This window comes from Dermacentor silvarum, chromosome 4, assembly GCF_013339745.2.
Source record: "Dermacentor silvarum isolate Dsil-2018 chromosome 4, BIME_Dsil_1.4, whole genome shotgun sequence".
Classification (NCBI taxonomy): Eukaryota; Metazoa; Arthropoda; class Arachnida; order Ixodida; family Ixodidae; genus Dermacentor; species Dermacentor silvarum.
In genome coordinates, this window is record NC_051157.2 from 28461593 (window position 1) to 28480892 (window position 19300).

Here is a 19300-nt window from a genome sequence, read left to right on the forward strand (position 1 = left end):
GAACTAGAATTTGCCTCTCGCGTACCTGCCACACGCAACCTTTAAAATTTTTGAAAGTGTTCGCTGAAACCCTCTGTATATCTTAATGCACTTCAAGCTGATCATTTGTCCAATGTAAATAGTTGCACTCTAACGCGGCAACACGAAATTATGCACCTTCAATTTGAGCACTCTCTTGTCCCTACATTCGCAATTCAGCAAAATTTTAAATATGTTGCTTGGAGTAAATACGAATTAAGTGTAAGTATCACCCTCTAAACTGTAAAAAAAAAAAAACTTTCTGTGAAAAAAGAAACAAGAAAAGTATGACAATTTTATTTACGTACCTTTTCTGTTTTCACCTGTTTTATTGCGATAGCAATTATACGGGCACTCCAGGTGCATTTCTGCCACCGCCGTCGACGTGATGTTCCGTATAATGTCCAAGGGCGATGTCATCGTCGCAGCACGCCGTGTGTGCGAGTGAAAGCGTGTGAGGGTAAGCCGATGAAGGCGTCTCAATCTCGCGCGCGCAAGGAAGGAAGCACGCCGTCTTCTGTCGCGCGTTAGGGACCGGCGGGAAGGCAGAGAGAGGGGGGGGGGGGGGGAGGGGGCGTTCTACTCCGGCGCTGCTGCGTATGACGCGGCCGCGCGGGCTCTATCTTGAAAGTGATCTGCGATGTGCGCTGTGATGTGTTTTCCCTGCTTAGTTCCCGTTTAAAAGGACTGACAAGTAATTTTCATGGTGCTCATTTTTCTTTAGTGTAATGGAAAGCTTACCAGCTAGAGTGTCTATATCATGAAGTGGTAACGAGGCAAACGCTGTGCAACATTTTTTTACAGGATTTTTCGATCTGCCGTGAGGATGTAGTCGTTCACTGGAAGCATGCTGAAAACAGTGATAGGGGAGCGCGATAGCGATTATACGCCGCCATTAGTAGGTGGCAGACGACAGTGTGGCCGTATCGCTGGCAGAAAGTATTATTTTGTTTATAAAGCCGATATTCCTGCGATTCATGCTTTACGAAGTGTTAAATTTTTTCTCGGATACTAGCTACGTGATATCATGGTTTCCTGTCGAACTGCTTTGGTCATTAACTTGTCGAGCATATTTTAGCCAAGCCAAGTTAAGTTCTCGAACGCTTTTCCGCGTGATACGCAGTTCTGCTTGTTGCCGTAGCCACGCGCGTGCTAATATTGTAGTATTGGCACCCATTTACGGCACAATTGGTCGATGGCATTTTGTATCTCACAGGATAGACCACACACCTCAGGTTACTTACTCGCAAACTCGCGCACATACAACAGCATGTGCGCCGCCATGCATTGCGGTATGCGAGCGCCGCTCGTTAGCGTGCACATTCTTTACTTCGTAATACGCATAGAATTAAGCCGCAATCATCTAATAATATATGAACTGTAATTTTAAGCAATAAGTATGATGTACTTAATAACAGTCGACTTACGTACAGTAATCTCATATACTACATCCGAAGTCGCAAGATTTCACTGCCAGTCCGCATCACTTGCTGGTTTTCGAGACTTTCTTTGCCAATTTAAAATTATAAGTCCTACTGAAATCTCGAACGGCGTGCTGTATTCTATCGCTATAAATCATGGTCATTTCATTTCCATCAACATTTCACAATACATTCTGGCCAGTTGTCAGTCAATTTAAGCGAGAGGCAGCACGAAGGTCAATTCGCTGGCTGCCGCCGCGCTTCCTCACTCCAGCGTTTTGACAGCGAGTTTCCGCGGTCATTGAGTGAGATGTGTTCATGTTTGCTTCTGCCCGCGTGACACCATGCTTGCTAATTTACTTAGTCAGCGTATGTTTGCAAGTTTATCAGCCGATAAATATACTATCCTTACTTCGTATCGCTGTCTATTAAGTCGCTATCACAATTGATTCTTCTACATTCGGGTGAAACTGCGACTGTTCATAGCGAAGCTGTGTAGCTCTCCCAAGCTGTGTAGCTCTACCGATCTCCCAATCGGTCTGTCGTGTCCGTAGGCAAAAACTCGGGACGCACGTGTCGCGTGCGCCACTGGGTTCCTTGCATCACCAGCAGGAGGCGCTCGCCTCCACGCATTCGTGGCAGCGGCAGCGCTGACCGTGCGGTGGAAAAAAAAAGAGAACCAGAAAGCTCGCCTTCGCGCATAGTGTTCGCAGCAAGCGTTTCCCGGCAAAATGTAAGGGTTGTATAAGCTGCAGTTGCCTAGAAGCGGAAACTGCAGGGAGTGACGTAACAATACTTTCGTATGTAAAAGAAGAACTCGCCTAGCAACTGATTTGTGCTGCAACAATGCTATGGGAAGGCCACGTATAATGAGAACTCCTGAAGAGCAGCGTGCATACGAGGCGCGGCGAAAGTGTGATTAAGTGCATTTCTATTCTCTCCGGTCTACTCTTTGTAGGTGCACGAAGTAGCGGCGCAAGCCAACTCGCACGCCGATGAAACGTATTAGGCTATTAATTAGCTAAAGTGCATGTGAATGTCGCCATGTTAATAATTTCAAGGTATATGTCGCAATGTTTAATCGTTATAGTTGTTGTTTAAAGCTTCGCTATTCAACCACCTTCACAGCATGGATTGGAGACTAATTTTTGCTGTTTCTCAATATTTCTGTAGTTTCACTAACATCTTCTTTTGATGGCTCTCACCGTCATTTAGAAAAAAAAATATTGAATAAGAAGGTTGAATATACAAACGTAGAAAATGAGGTCCAAACACCCTCTTCTTGATTTCCGCGCGGAAACGTGTACGCCAGAGGGACTCAGATTATTTATTTATTTATTTATTTATTTATTTATTTATTTATTTATTTATTTATTTATTTATTTATTTATTTATTTATTTATTTATTTATTTATTTATTTTATTTATTTATTTATTTATTTATTTATTTATTTATTTATTTATTTATTTATTTATTTATTATCAATACAGCATACTACGGTGTGCTCCATTCAAGAAGCGCCATCTAGTGACAAGCCACAAATGTAGATTCAAACTATTTTCTTAAATTTGGACCGTTCTGGCACCGAAAAACTCACGTAAACTCAACTTGCCGGATTGAGTCTTTAGTAACCGAATTTCACATAAAATTCCATGACGTCAGGGTGCTCTAATGCGGGATATTTATGGGGGTATCGTCGCCCATATTTCGTTTCTGCGTCTATTTTCACAAAACCTCATCTTATGGCAAGAGTTCATTGAAGAACAAAAATGTTATGTCACTCACTAGTCCTTCAAGTAGCAAACACTTAGTATTCCGCAGTAAATATGTACCATTCATAAATTACTAATAAAAATAGATTAACTGCCTCTGTTTGGTGCTGTATTGTTGCACTATCATTCGACTTGTAAATTGTTTTCCGTTCCATATTTATTTGGGACGGAAAAACAATGGTTCGCTGGTTCGCTTCGAAGGTTAGCTTCCGATGTTCTCGTTCCTCAAACTGTGCAGCAGGATCCAAGGACCATTAGCGGGTGTCGACAACATGGCGTACTGCCCAAGCTCCATGGTTCCCTGGAGAATATTCAAAAAGAATTTTGTTAGTTCTTGTGCATCAGTAACCTAGATTATGTCCTCCAGTGGACATAAATATAGGCTGATGATGATGGTGATGATGATGCAGGAGGCTTTGTCCTAGGGTGACATCTTAATTGTGCCACTTTATGTTGGCGCTATACTGGACAGTGCCGAATTCCGCCATGCTGTTAGTTCATATTGGCCCGGAGGTCTGCTACGGCCTCTCTGATTGGCTCATAATGTCGCTATTACAGAATTCGGCAATATGGCGCAGCTTACAAATGTCCAGAATAGCAACCCTAGTCTCTCATGTCGTGTACTCATGAGCTTGCAGCGGTAGTGTCGTCGGCACTGCCTTAAATTGGGTCGAGCGATCAGCGGATCCAATGGAGACACAATTGCCGATGCCAGCGTGAAACGATTTGCGCACCATGCTGGGCATAGACCTAGCACGAGCATATTAAAAATGTCAGTCGTCTCTGCATGGTTTCTCGCTGGCTTCTGTCTTGTAGTCCTTGCGCTCCACGTGTCTCACTTGTTGTCCTGAAAATGGCTAAAGTTACAGCTGTAAGCTCAGCAACAATATTAAAAGGTATCGTAAATTGACGGAGCCCAATCTGGTAGTGCCAGAAACTACGCCCCTAACTATACCTCTAATGTACGGCCTCTAATGCTACAATGCGGTAAACACAACAGAAGACATAGACAACAGAGCAGACGACCTAGCACTTGTAACGTCCATGTCTATTGTGCCCATCTCTTCCGACCTTTAATTTTGCGTATTCGTCCCAACTCAGTCACTTCTTGTACATGCAGGTCTGCGCCACCCTCTTCATTTGATAATCTGTCGGAAGACATACGTCACGACTAGTATTTGAATCAGCGGGCTGGTTTGGCTCGGGGAATTAAGCCAAAATATATTCGGCTTCCTTGAAATAATCATCAAACACGTGCAGCATGCACTCACCTACATCGAATCTAAAAGGAAGTAGTCCTACAGACTACTTCCTACAGGACGTAGTGCTACTGATCTGTAGTCCTACTGATCTCTACTCCTACATATTTTTTCCCCCTTAGACGTCGTAAAGTTGGCGTTGGAACAGCAGTTCAGTCGGTAAATAGCTACATGAGAATGATAATACAAATAAATTTAGCAGCTTCATTGTCTTACGTAACGGACAGATTTAATTTTGAAGCAATTTCATGGAAATCCAACTATAATGAACGCGCTTGGAAAAGGGCTCGTCGTCGACGTGCCGATTCTGGCGTGAGCGCTTCCGAAGCCCAAGCGAAACGTCAGCGAAGAGCCGCGGACCCCGAGTTGAGGGAGCGCGATGTTGAGGCCAAACGACAGCGTCGTCTTGGTGGTGCACGGCTCGGCAACGCTAGCGCCAACTTCCCCGGTGCGACGGCGAGGTTTTGAAAACACGATTTTCTCAACCAGAACTTATGAGCCAACTGCAACGCGTGTGACCGCTTGGGGTTCGAGCACAACGGGGTGCTCGTCAGTGCAATTCGTTCGGAGGAACACAAAAGAAGCGCACGACAAGCTTCGCTTAACCCCATTTCTTCGACAGGGGAGGGGCTACTGATTTTTTAAGTATCAACGTCATTGCCTCCTAACTACGACTGCAAGAAAAATTTATATGATCATGCTTTGTTTTACGCTAGATTCAACGGTGAGTTTACATTCGATGTGTGGATACTAAATCTTCTGTGCCTTGAAACATTAAAGATGAATCAAATATTAGAACATGTTTGCCTATCACTCACGCGCCCTTAAGCAATGGCTCATACCCCCGTAAATGCGGCCTCCCCATTACGCTGGCAGAAGAGAAGTGAAACTTTATGCTGGAATAATTAGCGGAAACGCAGCCAGCTGTGGAAGCTGACGACAACGACGAACGCGGGAGCAGTGGCACGAGCGCGTGCCGAGCATGAGCGCAACCCGAGGGGCGCCAACGAGCCAGCTGTGGAATAAGACGACGACGCTCGAGCCAATGCTGATGATGATAATTTTGTGCATACATGGACGCCACCGAAATCTGTTGAGTTATGAGCAAGGAGTATGATTATAAAAAGCTTCGCTTGAAAAATCGCCTACTGTATAGCCATGCACAGTGAAACATGTCAGTTTCAAGACGTGAGTTGTAACCGAGGCTATGAAGAATTCCGACTAGAGCGGTAGTTTCCTGTGCTTGATATCTGTTTCTTAATTGGTTTATTTCCTACCTTCTGAGACGGGCCCAGTTCCAAGCGGTACTTCTGCACTATCTTGCCCGCAACGCATCGCATTTCCAGCAGAGCCAGTCTCATCCCTACGCATTGCCGAGGCCCCACGCCGAAGGCCGTGTATGCCGTTTTCTTCAGGGCTGCTTCGTTATCCGACGAGTGCCTGCGATTATGATGATGAGTATTTTCAAGGTCGCCATAAGTGAAGCACTGATAAAAAATTGCCTAGATCTGAGGAAACATTTGGAAACCTTATCGACTCAGACAGCGAACAGCATCGTCCTTTTGCATTTCTACCATATTGTGCCTCGACTTCGTTGAAGGGGTCACGACACGGTCCCCCAACGATTCTCACCTTATCATTGTAACAGAGTAAATGAGTCAATGTGTTTACAAAAAAAGAAAAAAACAAACATAGTTTTTGTGACATTTCTTAACTCGGAATTTCAATTTGAAATTGTCACTTCTAGGCCCCTCCCACCAACAGTGACCACCGTTTTGGCATGGATCGTGTGAAGTAGGAAAATGCGGGGCCAGCGCAGTGCCCTCTGCTTTGAAGCAGTTAGAAACCACATCGGACGCCTTGCTCAGCACACTCTGGCCCTCAGCAGCGCTGCAATGGCGTCTCCTTTGAATTGTGTCCGTAATTCTTTCACTCACGGGATAAATGCAGCATATACCAAAGAACGTCTGAAAACCTGTTTCGTCCAGACTGCCAAGACGCATACATGCGAAAAGGAAACGACGCACGGCGACCAATACGCATTTCTGGTTCCTGCAATGGCATCCGATGCTTGCAGTACACAAAACCATGGCAGTCGAGATTGGCTGCCATTATTCCGAGGGAGTCGTTGCTAGGGCTGCGATTTTATTTCGTGTTCAGACTTCTCTACGGTTGAACCGCATGCGGTATCAAAAATTTAACTACAATTATTTTACTGCATTGAATGCGATGTCATTTGGCAGCTTTCTGTGAGACGCGTACGGTTTGACACGCAGTGTATATTCGAGCTAGGAAACTTGGCGTCGTGGCCGATTTACTCGGTTCATTACACCGTATTGGAAACGTTAGCAACGTTGGTCAACGACTTTCCGAACGTTAGTTGCAGGAAGTGAATTTATAACATAACGGAGAAGCCTAAATCTATCGCAAATGTATTGTTAAGCATTTAGACATTTCGACATACACCTATGTATAAACCAAACAAATGAGAGCAACGCTGTAAAATATACAGGGGTGCTACACGTAACTAAAACCAAACTTCCATGAACATTTCACGCTCTTCGCGAATGTGACCAATGGAATAATGTACGCAGTCACTTTGCGTTACTCATGATGACTCTTCAGCGGTCTTAGTTAGCTATTGTCAGCTAAAGGTGAAATTTCAAATGCTCTTTATAAACAGCTTTCCCAGCGGCAATGGAGAATAAATTTATTGTTCATAATACATTTCTTTTATCTAAAAAAATCTTGCGCTTTACCATCTGTTCCTTTTAGCACTAACTAGCTCACGTTACAATTCATATGATGGACATTCATAACTGATAACTTCAGCCAGTGTGGCACTGCGGTGACACGGAAAGTGTGTGCTGGTTTCATAGATGTGAAATATGTTTTAGGAAATCCGGGTTGGGGTATACGTCTCTTTATTTTCTCGTTTATAATCACTGTTCCCGAGGAAGAACCCAGTTTAGTAGTAATCACGAAGGCAGGCAAAACTATTAAGCAAGTCTAATCCATTAGATTCTTAGGGATATTCATGGAAGCAAACGGGGCAAACGGAAAAACAATACAACACATCACAAGCAAGATTGAGGAGGCAATAAGACTGCTAAGGAGAATCACTAACACACACAGAGGGTTGGGATAGGAGAGCGCCATGAGACTGGTCCACGCTTTCGCCTTGTGTCACTTCTCATAAGTAGCTGGGATGCTTAGATGGACACAGACAGAGCTAAACAAGTTGAACAGAATCATTGAAAGGCTTGTCAAAATAACAGTGGGTTTGCCGGTTAGCACACCGGATGATAAATTAATGAAACTAGGGCTCCACAACACAATAGCCGAGATAACTGAAGCTCAGCAAATTGCCCACAGGGAGAGGTTTCCGAAACAAGGTCAGGTAGAGCAATACTCGAAGAGGTAAGTTGGTACCCAACCAAATTCAAAAATTTGGAGGACACAGTAGAACTAAAAGATAGCATAAGAGAGATCATCAAGACCCGGTGCATAACCTGGAAAGAAGAAAGGCAAGGGCCAAAGCTTTCCTGCAGGAGATAGAACAGGACAGAGAACATGCGGCTTTTGTAGATGCTGCATGGGTCAGAAGAAAGAAAGCCTTTATGGCAGTAGTAGTAGATGCAGATGAACCCACTCGGGATGCTATTACAATCATGACTAAAGACGCGACAGTGGCGGAACAAGTAGCGACAGCATTGGCTTTAAGGAATAATAAGTGGACGGGAATTTACAGTGACTCTAAGAAGCTATTAGACACTTTACCAAAGGCTTTGTGACCAAAAGGGCTGCCCAGCTGATCAGTGAGATGGACAGCCAAGGGTTCGAAACCCAGTGGTTTTCTGCACACATGGGTTCTGTCGATCCATCTCGGAGGAATTTAAACGAGATGGCTAACGCAGCCGCACGAGAACTTACTATCCGTGCACTACGCGACCAGGACCACAATAATATGCAGGAGGAGAACAGGGACCGATTACTTACATATAGTGAAGTCACGAAGCATTACTACCTCAACAGAATGTAATTCCCAGTGCCACACGCTAAGCTCAATAGAGCTTAAGCGGAGACTCTGAGATTGTTACAAACAAGAACTTATCCTAGTCCAAACTTTATTAACAAGCTATATCCAGAAAGAGAGGTACCAATCAGTGTAATGGCATCATTACTCTGGATCATATGCTTTGGCAATGTCCTGTGGCTTTCACAGACTGCGTCAAGGAACGAGACTGGTGGCGGCGAGTGCTTCACAGTGGAGTTCTTTTAGATCAAGTACAGGCCGCCCAGAAGGCCCACGACACGGCGGTAAGGTTAACCCTTACTGTCCCGACGTGGGAGCCGCCTGCGTGATCCTAAGGGTTGATCTTCACGACCTGAATGAAGATTATCATACCATACCATTTTTGACGTCACATGATTTCGCGCATGCTTTGGGCATTCCTTCAACTGCATTGAGAACAAGTACGTCCACGCAACTGCTTGGATGTTATCAGTACGAAGATTTCTCACCTTTCGGGATTAAATTCCAATGGATTGGGCCAATACCGTGGGTCCCTGTGCACTTGGTACTGCGGCACCATGAAACACGTCCCTGCCTTAAACTGAATGCCATTGTATACATAATCTTCCTTCGCTTGCCGTGTAACAAACCTGAAAGGCGGACAATGTTGAGTGAGACTCTGAATATATAATGTCGTACATTATCCTCCAGTGAATGGTAACGGGCGCAGCACAACACCGTAGGGTATTACAGACCATAAATTAGCAATTTTTTTATTTACCCCATTACTCACTTTCTTGCGCAGCCAATAAATACCGGAGGTATGAGAACAATAGCTTACGCTGCCAAATTTGACAGGAGCGTCGTTGTGTGGCTTTGATTACTGGAGCAAATGACGGGGAACACTTTCTGATAGTAATTTATTGTTGCTTTTATGCAAGCGAAGAGAAATAAATGATTTAAGATAAGAAATTGTCTGCTACGAAAGAGAGGCTCATTTATCCGTTATATGTATATTGTGGCTTGCACAAGGCTGCGCACGTTTGCATAAGCACTAGAAATGGAGCTCCAGCGTCTGTGCATGAGCCTTCCTTGCACTATTGAGGAAACTGCGTCGTGACCAGCAAACGAAGCTGCCAAATTATAAGTGTTTGAATTGCAAATTGTCTATTCAAATCCATTACGAATATTCGAGAAAAACTACCTTCGAATTTCAAATCTAATGCTGAATGCTTCCAGTTTCTAAACGAAGTTGGAATGTATTTAGAGTTGCCGTGGATTTCTTACGTTGTTTGATACATGGAATGACTGTACCCGGATGTCATGTAAACAGAGAAGTTTGAAAACAAGAAATAAAGGAAACTAGCGCACCAAGACAATGACAGCTGACAGTAACGGATCAAAGCGAAAACACGTCACCACATGCACGCAGTAAAGTGCAGTGCTCGTTAGAGGAGCTCAGGGCAATGCTACAGCACCGCACGTTGTTTTAAAGGAACCCATATATGGTGAGAGTGTTCAAATAATAAAGTGCTTTACCTAAATAGAGACACCGAATTCACAGGCTGCATCAGGCGAGGCGTGCTTTTTAAACACTGGAAACTTGTGCAGAAAATACTGCCGTGCGTTCTTTAAGCAACTGGTTTGTCGGCGAAACCACCGCTGTTGTCATTTAGCAAAATCATTCGGAATAGTCTCCACTATCATCAATATTTCTCCTCGTAGACTGCAGCAACTCTTGTTGTCACTGATAGTTTTCTAATGAAAACTAATATTCGGCAACTTTGAATAGTAAATAACCGAATCGAATAAGAATCAAATAGAAAAGACCAAATTGATTCGTATTCGACATTTTGAAGCTTCGCACACCCCTGTGGCTCAATGGCAATGGCAATTTCCTGCTGCCTACAATGTCGTGAGCTTGACTCCCGGGTGACAGAGTCGTAACCCAGTGGTGACGGAAAGCAACTATTGAACTTCAATAGGCGCATGTTAAAGGACGCTGCGTGTCCAGAATTAGCCCGCGGAGCTAGCACGTGTCTCATGGCCAGTGCGTGGTTTTGGTATCTTAAACCCTGCGTATTAATATCGCGAATGCAGAGTTATTTTGCAAGTTTTGCTCTTTCCCTACAAGTACATTTCATACGCTAGTCGAAATTTAAAACAAAGCTTCTCCTCAATTCTCGGATGTACTTCTGATGAACGGCTGCTAATAAGGAAACCTTGGTGCCACGTTTTCAGCGTACTTACGATAGTCCCGGTGAATACAGGCGCATGGTTTCGTCCACCACTGCTCCCGTGTACTTCAGCTTCTTCGTGAGGGTTTCGTAGTCCAGCTCTCCCTGATGTAAATGTTAAAGTGGGTTAAAAGTAAAAGAATAAAGGGCGAAAAGTCAGCATGACGCGCTATACACGGCTGTCATCGAGCTACGTCTTGGTCACATTTATCTCAGATACATACCACATTGGGTGACTGGCTATAAATGTTACGAAATCTGAATGAACCCTCTCCTTGACGACATTTTTTAGTATGCTTGAACTGCGTTTAAACCAACACCAAGGTGTCTTTACACTTTACACTCAGCTCAGTCGCACTAGAACAAGGTAACGTATTTCGAGGCGGCGTCATTAGTTGGTAAAGTTATCAGCATTGAAAACTGGCTTTTTACGATTTTGTCCTTAAAGAGTATGCAAATTCTTTCGTCCATAGTTAGAGGAATGAGCACATTTAAAAATTCTGATGTACTGTTATCGAATTGGTACTCCAATTGGTGGATCACCAGTGCTTGGTAGTCCGCGCTTTAACACGTATTTGCAAAGTGTTTCACGGATGTCACAAATGACGCTCATATAACCTCCTTTGAAGCTAAGAGCTGGGAGCAGCAATCGTTTGCACTAGTGCATTTGCACCGTTTTAGTTACTTACGTTGGTGCCGACGGCATCGATCACTTCCTTTCGAACCTTTTCTTGTACATCCTGATGCTTGGCAAGGGCGTATATCAGGTAACTCAGTGCCGTTGCTGTTGTCTCGAAACTGTATTCACATCAGAATGGCAGAATCGAATACATGCATCCTTATTCATAGATATATTACGTGCAATCATTTTGCACACAGAACAAACTGCAACCCCTAGCTCTCATCAATTTGCTTTCACTGAGCAGCTTCTATTACGTGAGCATGGAAAAACGGTTTCTCTACTTTTATAGTATATGTGAAATGATATTCAGTGCGCAATGAAGCATTCCGGTTGCAAATGGGGATCGGCTAATTATCTCAAGTTGCAAAAATCGTCAAACAATTTAGAGAACGCATTTTGCAGCAGAATAAGCCTGATGACACTTTTTTCCCTTTCGCGTACTTTACATTGCGGGCTTCCACAGAACTGATTTGCCATATTCAGATTAATTCTCCATAGAATTGCTTCAAAAAACTTAGTCGGCCCTTCCACTACGTGAAGGTGGTTAACCAGCGAAGCTGAAACGTGTCGCCCCGGCGTTTATCACTGGGTTAATCTCGGCGGTTCATTAAAGTATTTCTCTATTATGAGGTTACACCCAAGGAGGTTTTAAAAAAAACTTTTTTTATACCTCCTTGGTTACACCCACGTTCGGCTGCGACGGAGAGAACAACGTCACTGACGGTATGCCCGCAGTCCGCCGTTGGCGCTTGCGTTCGATGTCTCGAGTTTGCTTGGCGGCGTGATTATCAGTATTCGCCCGCCATTGCCGCTTGAGATTTTTCGAAATTAAATTGCTTCAAAATTAAATCTGTCGGTCACGTTAGACAATGAATGGCTCAAAAGCCCCTTAAGCAATGACTCGTGCCCCGTAATGGTGGCCTCCCCGTTACGACGACAGAAGAGAAGTGAAATTCTACGCTGGAATGATTAGCGCAACGCAGCCAACTGCGGAAGAAGACGACGACGAACGCGGGAGCATTGTTACAAGCGCGTGCTCGACACGGCATCCAACGGCACGAGGGCAAACTGAGGGGCGCCAACGACCCCGCTGTGGAAGAAGACGTCGACGCTCGAGCCAATGCTGATGATTGTAGTTTTCTGTGGACAGGCGATTTCGCCTAGCCATATAAAGCTTCGCTTTAAAAATGGAGAGAGCTTTCAAGCCAAGCTTGTTATAAGATACAGATTTCGCAAAAAACTATCATGATCAGCATTGGCTCGAGCGTCGTCGTCTTCTTCTGCAGCTGGCTCGTTGTCTCCTCTGGGTTCGCGATCGTCCTTGTGCTCGGCACGCGCTCGTGCCACTGCTCCCGCGTTCGTCATCGTCGTCTACTTCCACAGCTGGCTGTGTTGCCGCTAATCATTCCAGTGTAGAATTTCACTTCTCTTCTGGCGACGTAATAGGGAGGCCGCGTTTACGGGGGTACGAGCCATTCTTTGTGTTACGTAACGAACAGATTTAATTTCGAAGAATCACAAGCGGCAATGGCGGGCGAATGCTGCTAACCACGCCGCCTAGCAAACTCGAGACTTCAAACGCAAACGACAACGTCGGACTTTCAGATGATTATAATACAGCTGTCAATGCTCGGGCAATTTGCCCCCTTTTTGTGTAAGCATGTCGTTTTTATAAAAAGCTAACATATTTATGATTCACTATGTTAGGGCACTTCTCGCTGATTCAAGTGTTTTCTAAATTGGTGTGCCCAAGATTTAGTCTTCTTCCACGAAGTGGTTTGCAGGAGCTAAACACCCTAGAAATGCAATAGGCAGCCAAGCGCCTTTGCAGCGAGCTCCATAACGAGTAACACACCGAAAAGCTTGTCACTCCATATTATCCTTCGTACCCGGTATTAGAGCGATACAATCCGCTGCCTTGCGCCTGCTGCAATTTACCGGATGAAGTAATTTACCTTGCGGCAAGGTGCACTACCGTACGACGGCATCCTAAGTACGCCATGGGTGAAACACTCTACTCTCTGATTGGTACATGTTCCGTATATTGTCGGTAACCATGAAGGAAGGAAACCCAGGAGAGGCCCCGGCCAGTACGGACGTATTGGAGAAAGTGTGGCGGAAGTCACGTGCTGTTGGCGGAAGTCACGTGCAGAAGCACTGGGGCGGGTACCCGAAATGTCAACGTTGCCATAGCAACCGCGCTCCTGAAGCTTTCGCTGCTGCTATCGGTCTCTGAAAAGTGAGATTTTTCCGCCGGTGTCTTTTTCGCAGCACCTTTTTTTCGCTAGAAAAGCTTACTTTGGAGTGTGGTGTGTAAGCCTGAAAGTTGTGTTTTGGGTCTGTGAATGTGAGTGTCAGCCAGCAACAGATACACTCAAGCAATCACGGCGCGGGTCTTCGTCGTCTCCTTCAACGTGCCACGGAAAAACACAGGAGTGCGTCTGCTACAGAAGTTTCGTAGGTTTTGTTTTGACGCGCGTCGACAGCACACACTTCCGGCGGCTCATAACAATGCAAGTTCAAAGTTCGCGCCCATCTGCTTCAGCGAGCTACAGAACCCCTGATTGGAGGCGCTAAGGGAGTTGGCAGACAAACATGGCTGCACTTCCGGCTTCAAAAACGTGACGTCAGGGCCTCTCCTGTTTTGTTTCTTTCCTCCATGTATGTAACAATGTTTTCTAAAGAATCTGGCTTCACATATTGATACATACAGTTCTCACCCAGCTATGAATAGTGATGAAGCAGTGATTAACACTTCTTCATTGGTTAGCGCCCTGGACTTGACGGTACCTGTCGAAAAAAAGAACGGGTCCTAGAAATTAGCTGCACACGTGAAATTCCGAGCGAGAAAGAGAACAGTGAAGTAAACTAGTAGATCTTACTTGCAATAAAATATACTGCATTTTGTTGGTAAAATATAAAGCCGTGTGGAACCAAAAGCCTATCCTGCACAATGCACCTAGATCGCTTCTTCATTGTCGGTGGGTGCACGTATTCTAATGCAACAGCGAGTATGTGCTTGTGAAGTAGCGCTTAGTCTGCACAGTGTGCAGTGTGCCCATTACAACGTTGTTGGTGACGTTTCGCATTTTAAGGCGAATAGACGTTTTGGGGTATAGCGGTAGCGGCTGCACTAGAGAAATCCGTGTGCGTCTGGAACCAGCAACTGCCGTACGTCTTATCCCGCCCCCGCACCTCCTCACCCAAACCCCATCACCCGCGTCACATGACAGGTTCCTCCGCCGTCACAGCCCTTTCCGTACGCGCGTCACAGGATCCCAAACGTCATCAACAGCATCTAGCGAGAGGAGTTGGAAAGCCATCGCTGCTGTGGTCACGTTGTCAATGGTTGTCATTGCTATAAGGTGTGAAACTCTATGGCCGTTGGCACTTATTTTCCTTATTTATATTACACTGTTAGCCTATGAGTGTGCACATTGGTTAAAATATAATTTATCTTTTTAAGCAAAATTTGTTAGCTTCGGAAGAGGCCTAGAGCACAGGGTCGTCATCAGCAGTAATAGACAAAGAGACGCAATTCATCGTCTCAGATCTGACTTGTCGAGAAGTCGACAATGATGTTTCTGATTTTCTCTGCTTGTCTGTTGTCGTTAAGACTGAGGTAGCAAATCCGGCATCCGATTAGAAAACTTAAAAAGCGTGTGAGGTCAAAGCTTGAATAGGCATTACCTTTGGCCTTATGGGCCCCCGCGTCTTCGTTTTCGTTCTCTTCAATATACTCGACGTCGAGAAGGTTTTGCAAGATGTCGGGCCTCCGAAGCTGTTGTGAAAGACAGAAAAAAAACGCATAAAACTGTCAATACAAGAACAGGTCCAAAGTTATCCGCCCAATAAATATTTTATTTATATTAAAAATACTTTGATAGAGTACACTTACATGGGTAGGTCTTTAGATTACTGCAGTTATGCGCTCGCTTTTGCTGTCCTTGTATTTGCGAGTTCTGATATTGCTCTTGATATAGAATATAAGCAGTGTTACAGGTGCTTTAATTTTTATTCACCCCGCTGTTTTCTTGAGCAGAAATTTAGTCATGTTTGCATATACTGCATATTAAAGATATCGACACCGGCGCACAAGCGAAGTTCTCATCATGGCTACCAAACTACGTCTATTGCCCAATGGACATTTTTTTATGCAACAAGTTAGCCGGAAAAATATCCTTGCTAGCATCACCTTCCTGTAAATAGCGCGGTCGAAGATATCCCGCCTGTGTTTTTCGTTTTGTGAATGTAGCGCTACTCACTTGCGATCTTCTAGTGTCCCCAAATGGCCACTTACCAGTTTTACCCACAGACATTACATAGACATTACGCCTATGAACACCGCGAAAACAAATGAACATTCAAACGAGAGCACCGCGCGGCCTTAATCTCTACAGAGCAGCCAGTTCCCGCACAAACAATAACCATCTCATAAGATATGATCCACCTCGTCACAGGTTCTGGCTGTAACGTCACACATAGGCATGTGGTACTGTGTAAAAAAATCAAAGACCCTTTCTTAAAGAAAGGTGGTGGAACGCGAAGCTTTCTCCCATGCAAACTGAATCAAAGTCCAAAGCCAACGACCACGGAACGAACCCAAGAAATGCTGAGCGACCCGATGCGATGCATATGTGATTTGATTGCTTGTTTAGGATTGTATTTCTTTAACGTTGAAAAGCTTCAATGAAGACACATTTCGTTAAGTTGCCTAGCCTTTATCACGTAGCCGTTGATTGCACGCACACACTCACACTTTCACGGACGACTCTGCACTTGCACAGTATTGCCTTGTGATCGCTGTGGTAGACGATCAGAGGCGGTGCCGTTGCTGATATACGGGATTGGCCTTACAGGCACGATCGCGCTCGCAGCTTACGTTCGCATACGGCAGCCTCTTCTTCTGCCGTGTGCTGCACCCGCTGCCTACCCATGGTGACGGCCGGCAATGCATTGCGTGACGCGCGTAATGCAATGCAGGTATACCTATACAGTTCGTATAGGTAGCATGGCACTGCAGTTCCCCATTATTCTTTTCGGTACAACTGCGAATGTAAGCAGTTGTACCGGCTGTGTTCTACGAGTTGTACCGTGTTGTGTTCTACGATTGCATGGGCAGATTGTTCTACTGTGTGCGCAGATTCGCAGATAGTTTCATTGTGTAAGTTGGCTTTCTGCTGCTGTGCGTTTTCGGCGCTCACGGATGAATCAGTACAGCTTCGCTTTAAATACAGCACTGTGAAACGCGCAGATTCTCGCAAAACACATCGCGCTCGCGATAATTCTTCTGGTAAAGGCTTCTTGGACGGTTTTTATACGTTCATTGCACAACAAAAATATCCGGCGGAGTAAGGTGAGCCGTCTTTCAAGACGAGACTCGCCGCTTGTGTTTCAGCTGTTTTATTTAGAGATATGTATACCCATTCAGAAAGCAGACATGATGACATTACAATCGGGTGCTACGTGATCACATCTGTGGCATTCGAGTAAATGTCGACGCAAGTTTTACTTGAAGAGCAAGCCCGGCCAAACTCGGCAACTTCGGTAGCTGTAGGAATGCATCAGCGCAAACGCAAGTTTCGCTAATTAAAATGAAGGTTATTGCCATCGCAGCAAAAAAAATTATAAAAAGTAAAATACATTCTTTTTGTAGATGCATGGTGGTGTTTTCCGTTCGTCCGGGGCCGAGGGCAGGGGGCAGAAAATTCAGACTTACTGAGGGGTTATTCTTTCTCATGTTGATCACCGCCATGGTCTGGGCATTGAGGGGATCGAACGAGTAATCTCCGATAATCAATGACAGCCAATATAGCGGCTTCATCATTGCTCCGAATCTTGTTGTGCATTCTAGAAGGAAAAAAAAGACAGCATAAGCAATTTAGTAATGCCGGACATGACGCGGTGTCGGTGTTGCACGTGTGTGTGTGTGTGGGGGGGGGGGGGGGGGGGGGGATTTTGCTACAAACTTGGGTAAACTTTCACAAAGACATTTCATTTCCTTAGCCAAGCATACGGACAAGACTGTATTAGTCGCACGCAGTGCTATGAGGTTTTTAAGCTTTGTTAGCAGAATGAGGGTCGGTGACGATCCCAAGCCTGGACGACCTTCCGCATCAACAGATGATGACCCTATCGAAAGAGTTCGTGTTGTGCTTTGTGGAAATTGACGTTTTAACTGTTGGACAAGTTGCTGACGCAGTGTGCATCAGCAAAGGCTGATGCTATCAAATATTTAGTGACAAACGGTGGTGCGTCATGTCAGTGCAAAATTCGGGCCGCGTTTGTTGACTGACGATTAGAAACAGACCCGTGTAGATATCAGCCAGGAACTGCTTTCCACTGCCAATGACAATGAAAACTTCCTGAAGAGCATCCTAATAGGCAATGAGACGTGGGTTCATACGTAGGATATTGAAACGCAGGTGCAGTATTCGCGGTGGGTGGGCGAAGGGTCTCCTCGCCCAGAAAAGCACGCATGAGTCGGTCAAAGATCAAGGTAATGTTGGTGGTGTTTTTGCAGCGAAGCTGTATACCTCTCGTTGGTCGGAATATTCCGTGGCGTAGACACAAAACGCCATAGTCCATACCAGCTGTGCGATAGCTTCGCCGAGCTGGGGGAGAGAGAGAGCTGAGAGAGAGTTAAAGCAGAGTATAAAAACAGCGGATGCGAAGTGGAGAGGAGGAGTGAGGCATATGGTAGTGGGACGCGTAGAGCGAAGACGTGGGTTCGTTCCCCACCTGCGAACAGTTGTTTTTCATCCATTTTCATTTTCATTAATTTATCATTTCTTTAATTCAATTAGTAAGTACAAGTTCCCCTATGTTGTCCTTGGTGTTATTGTTTGTTGGCTCATTATGATATGCTTATGTATATATATAATGACGTCACAGCGCTTTCATATATAAAAGGGCGAACCGTCTAGCAACTCATTCAGTTCATTCTAAGACTGCCATGGGTATAGAACACGGAAATTAAAGACACCAGAAGAACAGCGTGAATACAATGCTCGACCATGTGTGGTGTTTGGTAAAGCTTCGCTAGAAATTTCAGTTGACCCGGGTTCGATTCCCGGCCGACGCATACATTTTTTTCGGAAACGATTCCTCATGTTCTTTGTCAGTGCCCACAATACAGTGTGCAGAGGCAATCGCTTTCCGTCGTGCTGAACCAGTTGGACGACCAGCCTTTATCGGAAGAAAGAATTCTGCAACATCGACGCTACTCAACATCGCATCAGAAGGCCGTGCAAGCGCTCCTGCGGTTCCTGAAGTCCATTGGCCTGTGTGAACGTCTGTGATTGGAACGCCTCTTTTGTTACCTATGCCTGTCTTTTTGTGTGTTTTTTTTTCGCTCTCTCTTTGCACTCTCTCCAACCCCTTTATCCCCCACCCCAGTGTAGGGTAGCAAACCGGAAACTGACTTCTGCTTAACCTCTCTGCCTTTCCTCTCTTTGCTTGCTCTCTCTCTCTTCGCTGGACATTCACGTTCGTAGAGCGAGATGGCGGCCAATTTTTATTTTTTTATTGCAAAGGCATTGTCCATCAGGAGCTTGTACCACGTGGTCAGGTGGTAAACAAGGAAGACTGCCGGTGAATTCTAGTGCGTTTGAGGGATGCTGTGAGCAGTAAGAGGTCTGAATTGAAGGAAACATTGTTATATAGCAAAACATCACACTCCCGTTGTTCCCCACACACCCTATTCTACGGACCTAGCCCCAGGAAACTTTCTCTTTTTAACAGCGAAGCTGTTTAAGCCACCCGTAATTGTGGTTCGTATCAAGAAACTATCAAGAAGAAAACAAGCTTTCTTGCCAAGGCGGGATTCGAACCTGCGGACCCACGTTTCCAAGGCGAGCGTCGTAACGACTAAGCTATACAGCCGCGCTCGCAAA

The 19300-nt window shown here is 45.1% G+C and overlaps 1 protein-coding gene across 1 annotated transcript in view; it reads right to left on the reverse strand.

Moving 5' to 3' along the window:
• Positions 1 to 3398: 3398 nt before the first annotated feature.
• The window catches only part of LOC119449671 (cytochrome P450 3A14), a 43142-nt gene continuing 27240 nt past the window's right edge, over positions 3399 to 19300 (reverse strand). Inside the window, exons 7-14 of the mRNA XM_037712893.2 lie at positions 17125 to 17255; positions 15096 to 15186; positions 14126 to 14195; positions 11413 to 11521; positions 10737 to 10828; positions 8996 to 9136; positions 5749 to 5911; positions 3399 to 3513 (exon numbers count right to left, since the gene is read on the reverse strand). Coding sequence (XP_037568821.2) covers positions 3415 to 3513; positions 5749 to 5911; positions 8996 to 9136; positions 10737 to 10828; positions 11413 to 11521; positions 14126 to 14195; positions 15096 to 15186; positions 17125 to 17255 — 896 coding nt within the window. The 3' untranslated portion in view covers positions 3399 to 3414. The remainder of the gene's footprint in view (positions 3514 to 5748; positions 5912 to 8995; positions 9137 to 10736; positions 10829 to 11412; positions 11522 to 14125; positions 14196 to 15095; positions 15187 to 17124; positions 17256 to 19300) is intronic.